The following is a 10,919-nucleotide window of genomic DNA, read 5'->3' on the forward strand; positions in this document are numbered from 1 at the left end:
CCTTCACATGCATAGGACAAAAATTGGAACTCAAAGGTAATCAGCTCCACCAATTAGGACAAGCATTTCTGACCTCTGCACGATCGGAAGGAAAAACCATGACAATGTTCTTGTAGTCTTTTAACTGTTCATATTTTAGTGTAAAGAAATAAAACAATTAATGATGAAGGCATGAATTTATTTACATGATGAAATATGAGAATGACAATGATCTACAAAAAATGATTTAAAATGAAAAATACAACATGATTTTTTGCATTGTCTTCTTGACAATTTTTAGTTTGATCTACAAACCACTAGACCCTCTCTAAAGATTCTAATAATACTATACTGTTTCCTCTAACAACCTGCAAATATACAAAAAAAAATCTTAGTTTTACATAAGAATGGAGTAGAATTTTGTCAATTTTATTAGGGAGACTTAAAAGGACAGATTGGTCATCCGTTCTACCAATCATACCTTACCTATGTATCAAAGGTAATTTTTTAGCTAAACGAATCAGAAATAGTGTTCACAGCTCACTGTCGAAATTAATATTCAAGACTCAAATCAGCCCTTGAAATGAGGAACCTGGCCCTTTCATAAGAGACACATAGCGGTTTTTTTTTTGCACTATTCCTAGCCAACATTTATTTGTCATCCAAGTCTTCAGAGTTTTGCATAATATTCTTACCACCATTCCAATAGGTTGTTCTCCACCAGTTTTTAATTTTTCCATGGATTCATCCACTACTAAGTTCATAAAGGGATCAAATCCTCGTAAAGTACCCACAATTTGTCTGCCACCATTTAATTTTACTAAAAAGATAGAAGTACAATTTTACAGGATGCATCAGTCACCATATAATTCTCATCATGTTTTTTGTATATATTTTCTATTTCATATGATTTTAATTTGCACTACTGTCTGACTACAATGGGCTTTGAATTGAAATTTTGCTCTCATTTCATAAATATTCAAAATAAAATTTTCAACTGTATATAAAAATAATTGCCAAATTTAATTCAGAAAACAGTGTTGCGGTAATGTTTACAAATGAAGGTTTATCAAAAATATATTACAGTTTCAAGAAGTATTTGAGAAAGTGAGAAGGTAATCATCACAGTTTACACCTTTGAGCCGATAATTGTCACTATAACAATCTGTTAATTCATATATCATCAAATCCTATAAATTAATCCTATTGTTTGAGCAGTCCTCATCAAAGTACTCAATTGTTATTGATTTGTCAGAGTAGTCTTTTTTTACCAAATGTTGTCTCAGGTCTTGATTAATCTCTTTTGAATTTAGTATGAAAAGGTAGAATTTAAGTCTACTCTGACTTTTTCAGTGGTTACTATTATTCATCAACCCAAAAACAAATCCAATTCCAAGACTATCAGTGTAGGGAATCAGGACCGATCGGACCGTTACCAAGTCTTAATTAACAATACTCAACCAATTATTAGGTATTAATTATCACTTTGATGCGAATTGTTCAATGAGATTAGTTAAGGGATTAGACGATTTGTATTCAACAGTTCAAAGTTGAAAGATTTAACTGTGGTACTGTTCCAGTGTCAGAACTGTACGACTCCTGTACCCTCAGCCGAGAGTATTCCTGTACCCTCATTCGAGAGTACAAGACTATCGTTGCCTTTAGTGCCCATTCCCGATATCAAAGCAAGCAGAAGGTGAAATGAGTACCAGCCAACTACTAAAGAAGTGTGGTGCCATCTTCGCCCCAAATAATTAAACAGCCCTTTTCAGGGACATCTAAACGGCCCTTTTCAGGGCCACCAAACTCTCTCAAAAGAGTGAATGAGTCTAATATATTTTTTTGAAAATAAAGTTTAATATATATAAAACACGGTCATTATAATGGCCGCCATATGCATTGTCTTTTAACATTGTTCTGAGTCCTAGTGAGAGTTGTCCTTACCATTTTACTTTCAATTTGTTTACAAAAGTGGTCTGAGTCGGTAAGGTATTGGTCCAAATTTATAAAAAATGTGATCCGAGTCTGTCGTAAAAATTACTTCGAGTCACTAAGGTATTGGTCCAAGTCTAGTGGGCCGAGTCGGTAGTGAGAAAAAAAACCTTGGTCCGAGTCGGTAGTGAGAAAAATATCATTGGTCCGAGCTGGTTATAAACATTTTTTTTTAGGTCCGAACCAGTAATGGTCCGACATGGTAATGGTCCGACCGGTCATACATTCCAGTGTAGGTTAGTAATTTGTACTTGATATTTCAATCCAAACAAAAAAAAATTGCCAAAATTTGATTCAGTAAATATTGTAGTCAGAGAGTTGTCTCTACTAAGTTATGAAGGAAACTTACGTGTAAGCCTTTTGTCCATATATCTGAAGAAGAAAAAAATTAGAAATATAACTGACACTGAGAGTGAGAAAGAACTTCTGAATCTCTTGAAAGCTAAAGTCAAAACGAAATTTGCAACGACGCTTGTAACAGCATTAGTTAAACAAAGTCCGGATGTAACATGAATTAGTGAAACAGCTTCACAATGATCTAAAGAAGACAAACTAATGCCATGCAGTATGCAATAGGGTAAATTCTAAATGAAACAAATGAAAGTGAAGTGAAAACAACTTTTTCGATCAGTGGGTTACGATGTCAGAACACTGTTCCTTATATTAGTCACATCTGCAAACTCTATAATCAAGAAAGTCCAACATCTTGCAGAATACATACTTTTTCAACTCTGGAGGATGTGCTTTACTCATGGTGATGTTTTCCGATTTGAATATGGAACAAAAATTTATTTGAAGCGGACAAGAATCGTAACCGGAAGCAGGAACCGGCTTTGTTTACATCCGCTAAGTAGAGTACCGCAAGATGTTATAGAAAAAATAAACGAAAGAAAGAACTAAAAACAGCAATATATTTTCTATGAATTTGAAAACGTAATATTTTGAATTATAAACCAGCTCTAGTGTCAATATTTTTTAACACATTTGATACGTATGATACGGGCAAATTTGTTGTAAATCAGAGGGACTCGTAATAACTTGCTGCAGGTGCGCGTCCCGCTTTCTCTGTCGATTTAGAATTTAAAAGATTCAGCCTCATTTTAAAAATAGATTCTAAAATATAAATTGTTTCATTTGGAAGTTTACAAAATTCGACATCCTTACTTTCTTAAATCATTCTTCGATCTACTGAACCGATTCGAAAGGCTGTTGACAAACGGCTCAAGTCCCTGTGAGTAAAACAGGAAGTATCCGCCATAAAAATTATGTTGTGAAAGAAAGTTAAAATTTGAGTTTTTAATTTACGCCGTGTAAGTACAAATGTGACGAATATTGTCGGTCTATAACTTCAATGAAATCTAATCAATTTGCTTACACAATATGCCTTTGATTTCTGATGAAATTGATTGTAAAGCAATTTGTCATGCTTGTCACTCAATCAGTCATTCATTTCCATTAATTCATTCATTCAATAAATTTTCATATGGCAAATGTTTAAAAATGACAACCAATTCAGTTGATTTTTGAAAATTGAGTTATGTCTTGTGCTATGATGCCATATTGTGATTCATGTATAGCTGAAGCATAAGCAGTGAGACTTTTTAATGTTCATTTTGATAACAGTTCGGGTTCAATAAGGATCCAGAAATTTTTTGATGAAACTATTGAAACTTGAATCCCCTATCCTATGGAAGTTAAAGGTCGACATTTCACGTATTAAACCATTTTTGTGTAAATTATTTAAAAGATAATACAAAGTTATTGTTCCTGCAAATTTGTGTAAATAAACCTTCCCATTTGCCAAACAATACATATATAATCAGACTGATGCTCATTAAAAGGGGTTATGGTCAATTTATTAGCACCTAACCGTAATGGCCCCAATTTGGTCAAATGGCCAAAGACGAAGTACATCTTTACATTAAGTGCTGCCAGTAGTTTTGAATATCCTAATCTTGCAAAGGAAGTAAGCTCAATCTACTATAAAATGCCGTTCTGTTAACACTTTTTTTGTAGACATACATAATAATTTTATATTTTTTTCCAGCTAAACTTCTAATAAAAAGGAAGATTCCATTAGCTGCAAGAAAATGACAGAAGGTGAACAACATTTCACTGTGTATGATCCAGAAACACAACAGCCTATGACAGTTACTGTTAATCAAACCCATGATGAAGGGAACCAGGCAGTTCAAGGAATACAATACATAACACCTGATGGTGTATCTGTACAATTACCACATGGACATACAGATATTGTAAGTCTAGTTAAAGTGATACTACGTCTTAGAATGAACATATAATTTAAGTAATTATTGAAAAACGCTTAAACTTAATCTGAAGCGTTTTTCAAAAGTTAATTGCATATTTATGGATAATAACTAAGTTTTTTGGATTTATCAGATTTATATTTATGTTATTTATGATACCAAGTATATCTACTGATGAATATATGCTCTTAATGGGCAAGTTTAAAATTCTTATATTTTATGTTCATTCTAAGAAATAGTATTCCTTTAAAGAAATATTTTTTTATATATACAGATGATACACAATATAGTGACAAGTGACTTACCACATACTAGATTGCTTGATTTATAGAATTTGCTCAATGAATCAATTAATATTGAAGCAATTTGATACTAAAATATGCATGCGTTGATAATTCCACAAAAAGACTCAAAGGATCTCAGCCCTCAATTAAGTAATCTCATATTTTCTGTAAGTGTTTCTTAAGTGTAGGCAAACTAAGAAAATTAACAAGTTAATTGCCTGTTCCACGTGTGTCTTGCTTCATATAACCTCTATTGTATATGATAAATTTGATATTTATTGAATTTGCTTTTTACAGAATCAGTCAGATCCACAATCGATATTTTCAACACAGAGCAGTACAACATTTGCCAATTTACCAGTGCAGGGAACACAGAGTAACAGTTCTAATTTACCAGTTGTAGTTTCTGCTGGTCAAAATATTATTCAGGTAAATAGATTGCTTTATTCTAGGTCAAATACACAAGGCCAGACCATTATTATTTATGAAATATACTAACGGCTAATAAATAAAGACACTCAAAGTATGAGTCAAGATACCAAACTTGTCCGTTTAAAATATCTTGGAACTAGCATGTTGATATTGTTTTGCACATTGCCAGTTTTCTTTGGTCAGAATTCTCATTTAGTGTTGTGGAAAAAGCCCAGTAAATCATTAACTGCTGTACAGGGAGCTCTGGCTATGGTTCATTCAACTTTTTTCTTCATTTTTATATTGTAGAATGCTTCAATAAGTCAAGGTGGTAATAATGTACTACAGACACAAGTACAAGTACAGCAGCCTAGTGGTACTAGTAGTACTCCTGGTATTCCTCAGATGTTGTTTTTAAACCAAGTTACTATTAATGGACAGACATCCTTTGTTTTGGTGGATGCTAATAACAAACCTGTACAACTTCCACAAGGTATATTATAGGATCGTCCATCACAAATTTATTTAATCCTTAAGCCCAACGCAGACGAGGAACATTTTAAGCCAACAATCGTTTTGTTTCAATCATTTTTTTCACCGTCCGCAGATTATGGAAACACAAACAACACAAACAAAAATGTTCGTGAGAATTGTTCGTGAAATCAAACATGTTTGATTTTTTAAAATTGTTCGCCTCCCGAACAATTCTTTGTTCGCCGTTTGCGTTGACGACGAACATTAGCGCCAAACATTTATCTATGCAAGACCAATCAGCGATCGACGCCAGACCACATGACACTCAAAATGGCAACGTCCAGTGAATCCACCAACACAAATTTTTGGACTGTGGACAAGGTGCAGATTTTAGTAGATATGTGGTCGCAATCTGCATGTTTGTTAATGATTTCTTCGCCCGACTATTCTCATAGGAACAAGAAGTATGCTGCAATGCAAGAAATAGCACAAGCCCTGGAAACAACCGGTAAATTTACAAGGTTGCCGAACACACCCTGCTCTTTACGACGTTGAATCCACATACGGACCCAAATGCTCCTGTTTCGCCGTCTGCGTTGGCGTCTGTTTTAAAATTAATAAGATAGCTAACGCAATTTTACATAATCTTCTGGACGTCGCCAGTTCGTGCTAAATGCTTGTCGTCTGCGGAATTATGTTTGTCGTCTGCGTATGACGGAAAACAAATATATTTGTTCGATGTTCTTGTTCGTCGACAGAAATGTTCCTCGTCTGCGTTGGTCTTAAAGCAGCATTTAGTAGGAGAGACAAGAGAGTGGAACACAATTTTATGGTGTACTAGTTCTAATAATTTAAATTTTTTCCAATGTTTGATATCTGTTAAAAAGGCCGAGTTTTGAAGATTAAGTTTGATTTACGACAGCAGGCTACCAATCAATAATTGATAAATTATCGGAATATTTTATCTTTATAATGACGTTGGTTATTTGGTTATTTTCCTCTGTTATATTTTTTAGGAATTCAAGTGATAAACTTACCTTCACAACAAATGGGACAACAGTTACCTATGGTATGTATATTCGAACTTTGATTTAACGTCATGAAGATACTTACCTGATGCAGGAGAAACCTTGATCAGCTGGGGGCTCTTACATAAAAAGGTTTTTGAAAGGCAGCTAGTGCCAAGTGTTGCTAATTGGCCTGCTATCAATAGTACTGCTATTTCTGCTATATAGAGCGTATTATTATTTTATTTATTAGTCCAGTAAGAACAGAACAGAGTCTGTTTCTCAAAAATCTGAATTTTTGTTGTGTGATGCATTCAAGTTTTAAACAATTTCAGTCAATAAGCAAGAACACTATTATGGATATACTACTCCTTTCTTTAATTTCTGCAATGTTTCAATTCACATACAGGAATCTATCAAGCACAAAATGATAATGATAGAAAACAGAACAACAAGTATATACACAGTAAACATTGCAGAAATTAAAGAAAGGAGTAGTATATTCCTAATAGTGTTCTTATTTATTTAATGTTCTACCTACTTCTCTACTTCTAAATGTCACTTCGAGATTAATTTCCGTCAATTTTTATATTTAGACTGAACAAATGAACAATTCCACTCATTTTGCTTTAGAATATAGTTTTCAATTTTCCTATTCTTAAATTATTTTGCGTCTGTTTTTAAAGCCAGGAGCAGAATCTGGAGATGAACCATTATATGTTAATGCTAAACAATATCACAGAATATTAAAACGAAGACAGGCTAGAGCTAAACTAGAGGCTACTGGTCGAATACCCAGAGAAAGATCTGTAAGTTAATGTTTATAATCTAAATTAGTTTTGCTGTGAGTAATTCAGGCACATGTTTAAAATCTCAAGTCATATTGCGGGCATGTGAGATTTGATCAACAAAAGCTAAGCCACATAATGTTGGATGCTCCTCTGAAATCTCATATATCAGAAAGGCTAAATCAACCAAAGTTACAAGGAAATTTATTCAGAATATAATGTCTGTTTGTGGATGCATCCCAGACTCAACTAATCTTAGCTTTCTTAGTACTTGAAAGCTTTTAATGTCATTATATTGTATGTTTTCAGAAATATTTATATGAATCTCGTCATCAGCATGCTTTAAAAAGGTCAAGAGGTCAAGGTGGTGTTTTTGTGGGTCAACCTGGTCAGCCCAATGAGAATTATTCAGAGCAAAAAATGGTAAATATCTTTTTTGCTTGTGTTTTTTAAGCCAAATGGGGCCAGCATCTAAATAACAAGATTACGTTAGAACTCTTTCTTTTCTACACTGTTTTATCCACTATATTTATTTCAAGAACGAAAGACCCCTTGTATCTTTTTTGAAATGCTTTATTTAGTTGAAGACTACCCTTAGACAATGATGTAAATATTTCAAGATATTCAATGTACATCAGCATTCACTATTCCATTATGGAATACATTGTTTTATTATTTGTGGCCAATATTTTTCTTCCATGATGTCTTTTGCTCATCATTAAATTTATCAATGTCTAGGAAATTTCAACTGTAATGGATAGCTTTGAATACGCTGGTAAAAATAGAAAATTTTGTCGGTATGTGTATGTTAATTTTGTATCAAGTCTACTAATTTTATTGTTTATTTCAGAATGAAAATGGAACTATAATTAGTAGTAGTGATACCTCCAGTCAAATCAGTCAGTTAATATCCAGTTCAACTGTTCAATCCCTACCAACTCTAGCCTCACGACCGCCAGAGATGTTAAACTCTATAGCTACATAGAAACATAATTCTTGTATTTTAATCATACACCATTGTATATATATCATTATCATCATTGTTAGCAGAGAATACAAGACCTATATATACATCTTAATTATAACTTGATGGATGTTAAAGAATTCCTTCGAGAATTCATTTTGGTCCATTTTAATACCAAATTTGTGAATAAGGTTCCTTATAATATATACTATACATACTCATGTTCGACCATCTTTTGTTAGAAAAAAGTGACATCCAAAAGTATAGTATCTTCATGAAAGAACTTTCCTTCCCATAATCCTCAAATCATGGCATCTGTCATAAGTTTGTCTCCGGACATTAAGTGCTAAATCATGATCATTTTCAAATCAGAGTCCTCCTTTTATCATGACACAGAAATTATCATTATTACATTAAGTTAATGACAAATTTTTCAATGATGCCAAAGGTTTATTAAGATTAATATGGTAGTGCTTAAGATTGAGTTGGCAAAGTAAACAATCCAAAATCTTATCAAAATATGAATATGAGTAAAAGCTTTAAAACCTTTAAGTTAAACTAAAATTGTAACAAAGCTCTATTTTTGTGCTTATAAATATTCTTTGTAAATTTGTACAAAAACAAACTTCGAAACTGAATATTGTTCTTTCTTTCTACTGGTAAAAGTGAACGGGAATTGGTGTGGTATGGTGACAGGCACATCTGTTTGAAAGGTATGTTTCCACTGTTTACCTTGAGATTCACAGTGAAGTGTGATGACTGGTTTTGCAAAGCTTACGATTATCACAAGTTTATGACCTGTCGTAACTGGATGATGGTTTGATTGATTTATTAAAACATAATGGTTATTCACAAGATGAATTCAAGCCACCAACACCAGTGACAAACTAAACTGACACTTGAGTCCATTCATGCACAAACATACTCTCTATATCTTGGCAATCAGTCAAGTTAACAGCTTTGTGAAACCAGTCCCAGGCCTTGAGGTTATGAGTATGTCACTCATTTTTGCATCACTGACATGGGGATACTCTCTTATGTCTTTCTTAATCATACTGAGAATTAACACCTGAAGCAGGACATTTTATATAAGATGAAGGCAGGGAATGGTCTTTCCTTCAAAGGCTTATAAACTCAAATCTTTGGCTTCCAGACCAGTAACTTTCCAAATGAGTTACTGAAGCATTATACACATATTCTGAAACTAGAACAGTCCAAGCATTTCTTTATTGAAGCAGAGTTACTGTTGTGTGCATATTCAATGGATTGCCTGTGATGAATTTTTTGTCCCTGGATGTGCCACAATAATAATAAATGAATAGAGAACACAAATTGTTTAAAAATGTTTGTATTTGTTGATATCAATTGAAGCTATAAATACAATGGTGTGAGTTAGTATAATAATACAGAGAGAAACTCAAGACAATAATTACAATAATGATATGTACTGAGCAATAATACACCTTACACAACCAAAATATTCAAGAACTTAAATTTACACAAAACTTTACTATTCTTACAAAATGATATCAACATTTGAACTGTTAAACACAGTCAGATTCAAATACAGATCTAACAACACTAGAGTTTCAGACTTTTAATTATGTTGGTGACTTAACTCATTTTTGATCTAAAAGAATATATGCAATCTTTATTTAAATTTTTTTTTATATATTCAGATCACATAAGCATAATCTGAATAGAATAAAAATTTGTTCTAAACTTATCTTATTACATGCTTTATAATCATGTAATTCTTGCCTTTTATTCATACCTTTCATTAAACAAAAATAAAAATCAATTATTCAAATATAACATGAATATTCAAGATCATTGGTAGATGTCATGGAAATTAATCAAAGAATAACTTACTACTACAAATCTAGTAATAAAATCAATTTCTCTTGAATATCATTGACAATGAACATCAACTGAAGACTAGCAATATTAAGTAGTTATACTATTATTTAGGTATCAAGAGAAATATACAAAGGTAAACCTGATAATATGTGGAAGAACTTTAATAGATCACTTGTTAATTAATTGCACACTCAGTCTTGTCAGATGCTAAATTCTGGGGATTTTCAGTTGTTTTTCATTAACAATATCAATGTCATTTCCATTTCCATACATATACTACAATAAGCTAAGACATTCAGTTTGATACAACCGTGGTATTTTAAAGGTATTGTTATAAGCACCAGAGAAAATACCCTAATTTCAGTACTATTACGATTTGGAAATGCATAATCTGTAAGAATTGTGTCAAAAATCAACCATTTCACAGAATATATTAGCCGGTATATAAGAATCTACATGGCTGCTCCCAGTGTTAACAATTTCATGTCATTAGGACATTTTTACTTTTCAGAAATTTATGGTCAAATTTCAGAACAGATCATAAAAATGTTACCAAGTTGATGATTTTTTCTGCCAATCAGCATAAAGAATGACAGTTTCAATCCGTAATCAGATTTTAATTACAATGTGAATTAATAATGAAATAACATAAGATTTAAGGTAGACATTGCTTAAGGCACCAAGGACAATTCTCACTTCAGATCAAAAAACTCAAAACTCATGCTTCAGTAGTATCAAACTTAACTCAAAGTAACAAAATTAGAAACAAAATCAAACTAAAAAACTTAAAATTCAATCCACAAAAACTGAGGATGGAGAAAAAATTAGGTGTTTGAATTGTTTTTCATGTTAAATGTATGACAATTGGTCAAAATTTTGAATTTGACGAG

The 10,919-nt window shown here is 32.5% G+C and overlaps 2 protein-coding genes across 2 annotated transcripts; one reads left to right on the plus strand and one right to left on the minus strand.

The window, feature by feature from the left end:
* Positions 1-158: 158 nt before the first annotated feature.
* Positions 159-2,983, minus strand: LOTGIDRAFT_187880 (hypothetical protein). Its single transcript, XM_009054086.1, has 4 exons — positions 2,693-2,983; positions 2,321-2,343; positions 675-799; positions 159-347 (listed from the first exon to the last, which is right to left on the minus strand). The coding sequence occupies exons 1-4, from the start codon at positions 2,722-2,724 to the stop codon at positions 297-299; spliced, it is 231 nt and encodes a 76-aa protein (XP_009052334.1). The 5' UTR covers positions 2,725-2,983; the 3' UTR covers positions 159-296.
* Positions 2,984-4,061: 1,078 nt separating this feature from the next.
* LOTGIDRAFT_159581 (hypothetical protein) lies at positions 4,062-8,190 on the plus strand (the record flags this gene model as incomplete). Its single annotated transcript, XM_009054087.1, has 7 exons — positions 4,062-4,229; positions 4,823-4,954; positions 5,246-5,429; positions 6,427-6,479; positions 7,104-7,226; positions 7,515-7,628; positions 8,056-8,190. 7 exons carry the CDS (start codon positions 4,062-4,064, stop codon positions 8,188-8,190), a joined length of 909 nt encoding a protein of 302 aa, XP_009052335.1.
* Between the last annotated feature and the right edge of the window lie 2,729 nt (positions 8,191-10,919).

Source organism: Lottia gigantea, assembly GCF_000327385.1.
Source record: "Lottia gigantea unplaced genomic scaffold LOTGIsca_21, whole genome shotgun sequence".
NCBI classification, from domain to species: domain Eukaryota; kingdom Metazoa; phylum Mollusca; class Gastropoda; family Lottiidae; genus Lottia; species Lottia gigantea.

What these genes read in the sequence shown, in the direction of transcription:
- LOTGIDRAFT_187880 (XM_009054086.1), bottom strand. Translation starts at nt 2,724, where the DNA reads ATGAGTAAAGCACATCCTCCAGAGTTGAAAAA. An exon ending in CATCCTCCAGAGTTGAAAAA is followed by an intron (nt 2,344 to 2,692) that starts GTATGTATTCTG and finishes TTTCTTCTTCAG; the next exon opens with ATATATGGACAAAAGGCTTA. An exon ending in AACAACCTATTGGAATGGTG is followed by an intron (nt 348 to 674) that starts GTAAGAATATTA and finishes GTATATTTGCAG; the next exon opens with GTTGTTAGAGGAAACAGTAT.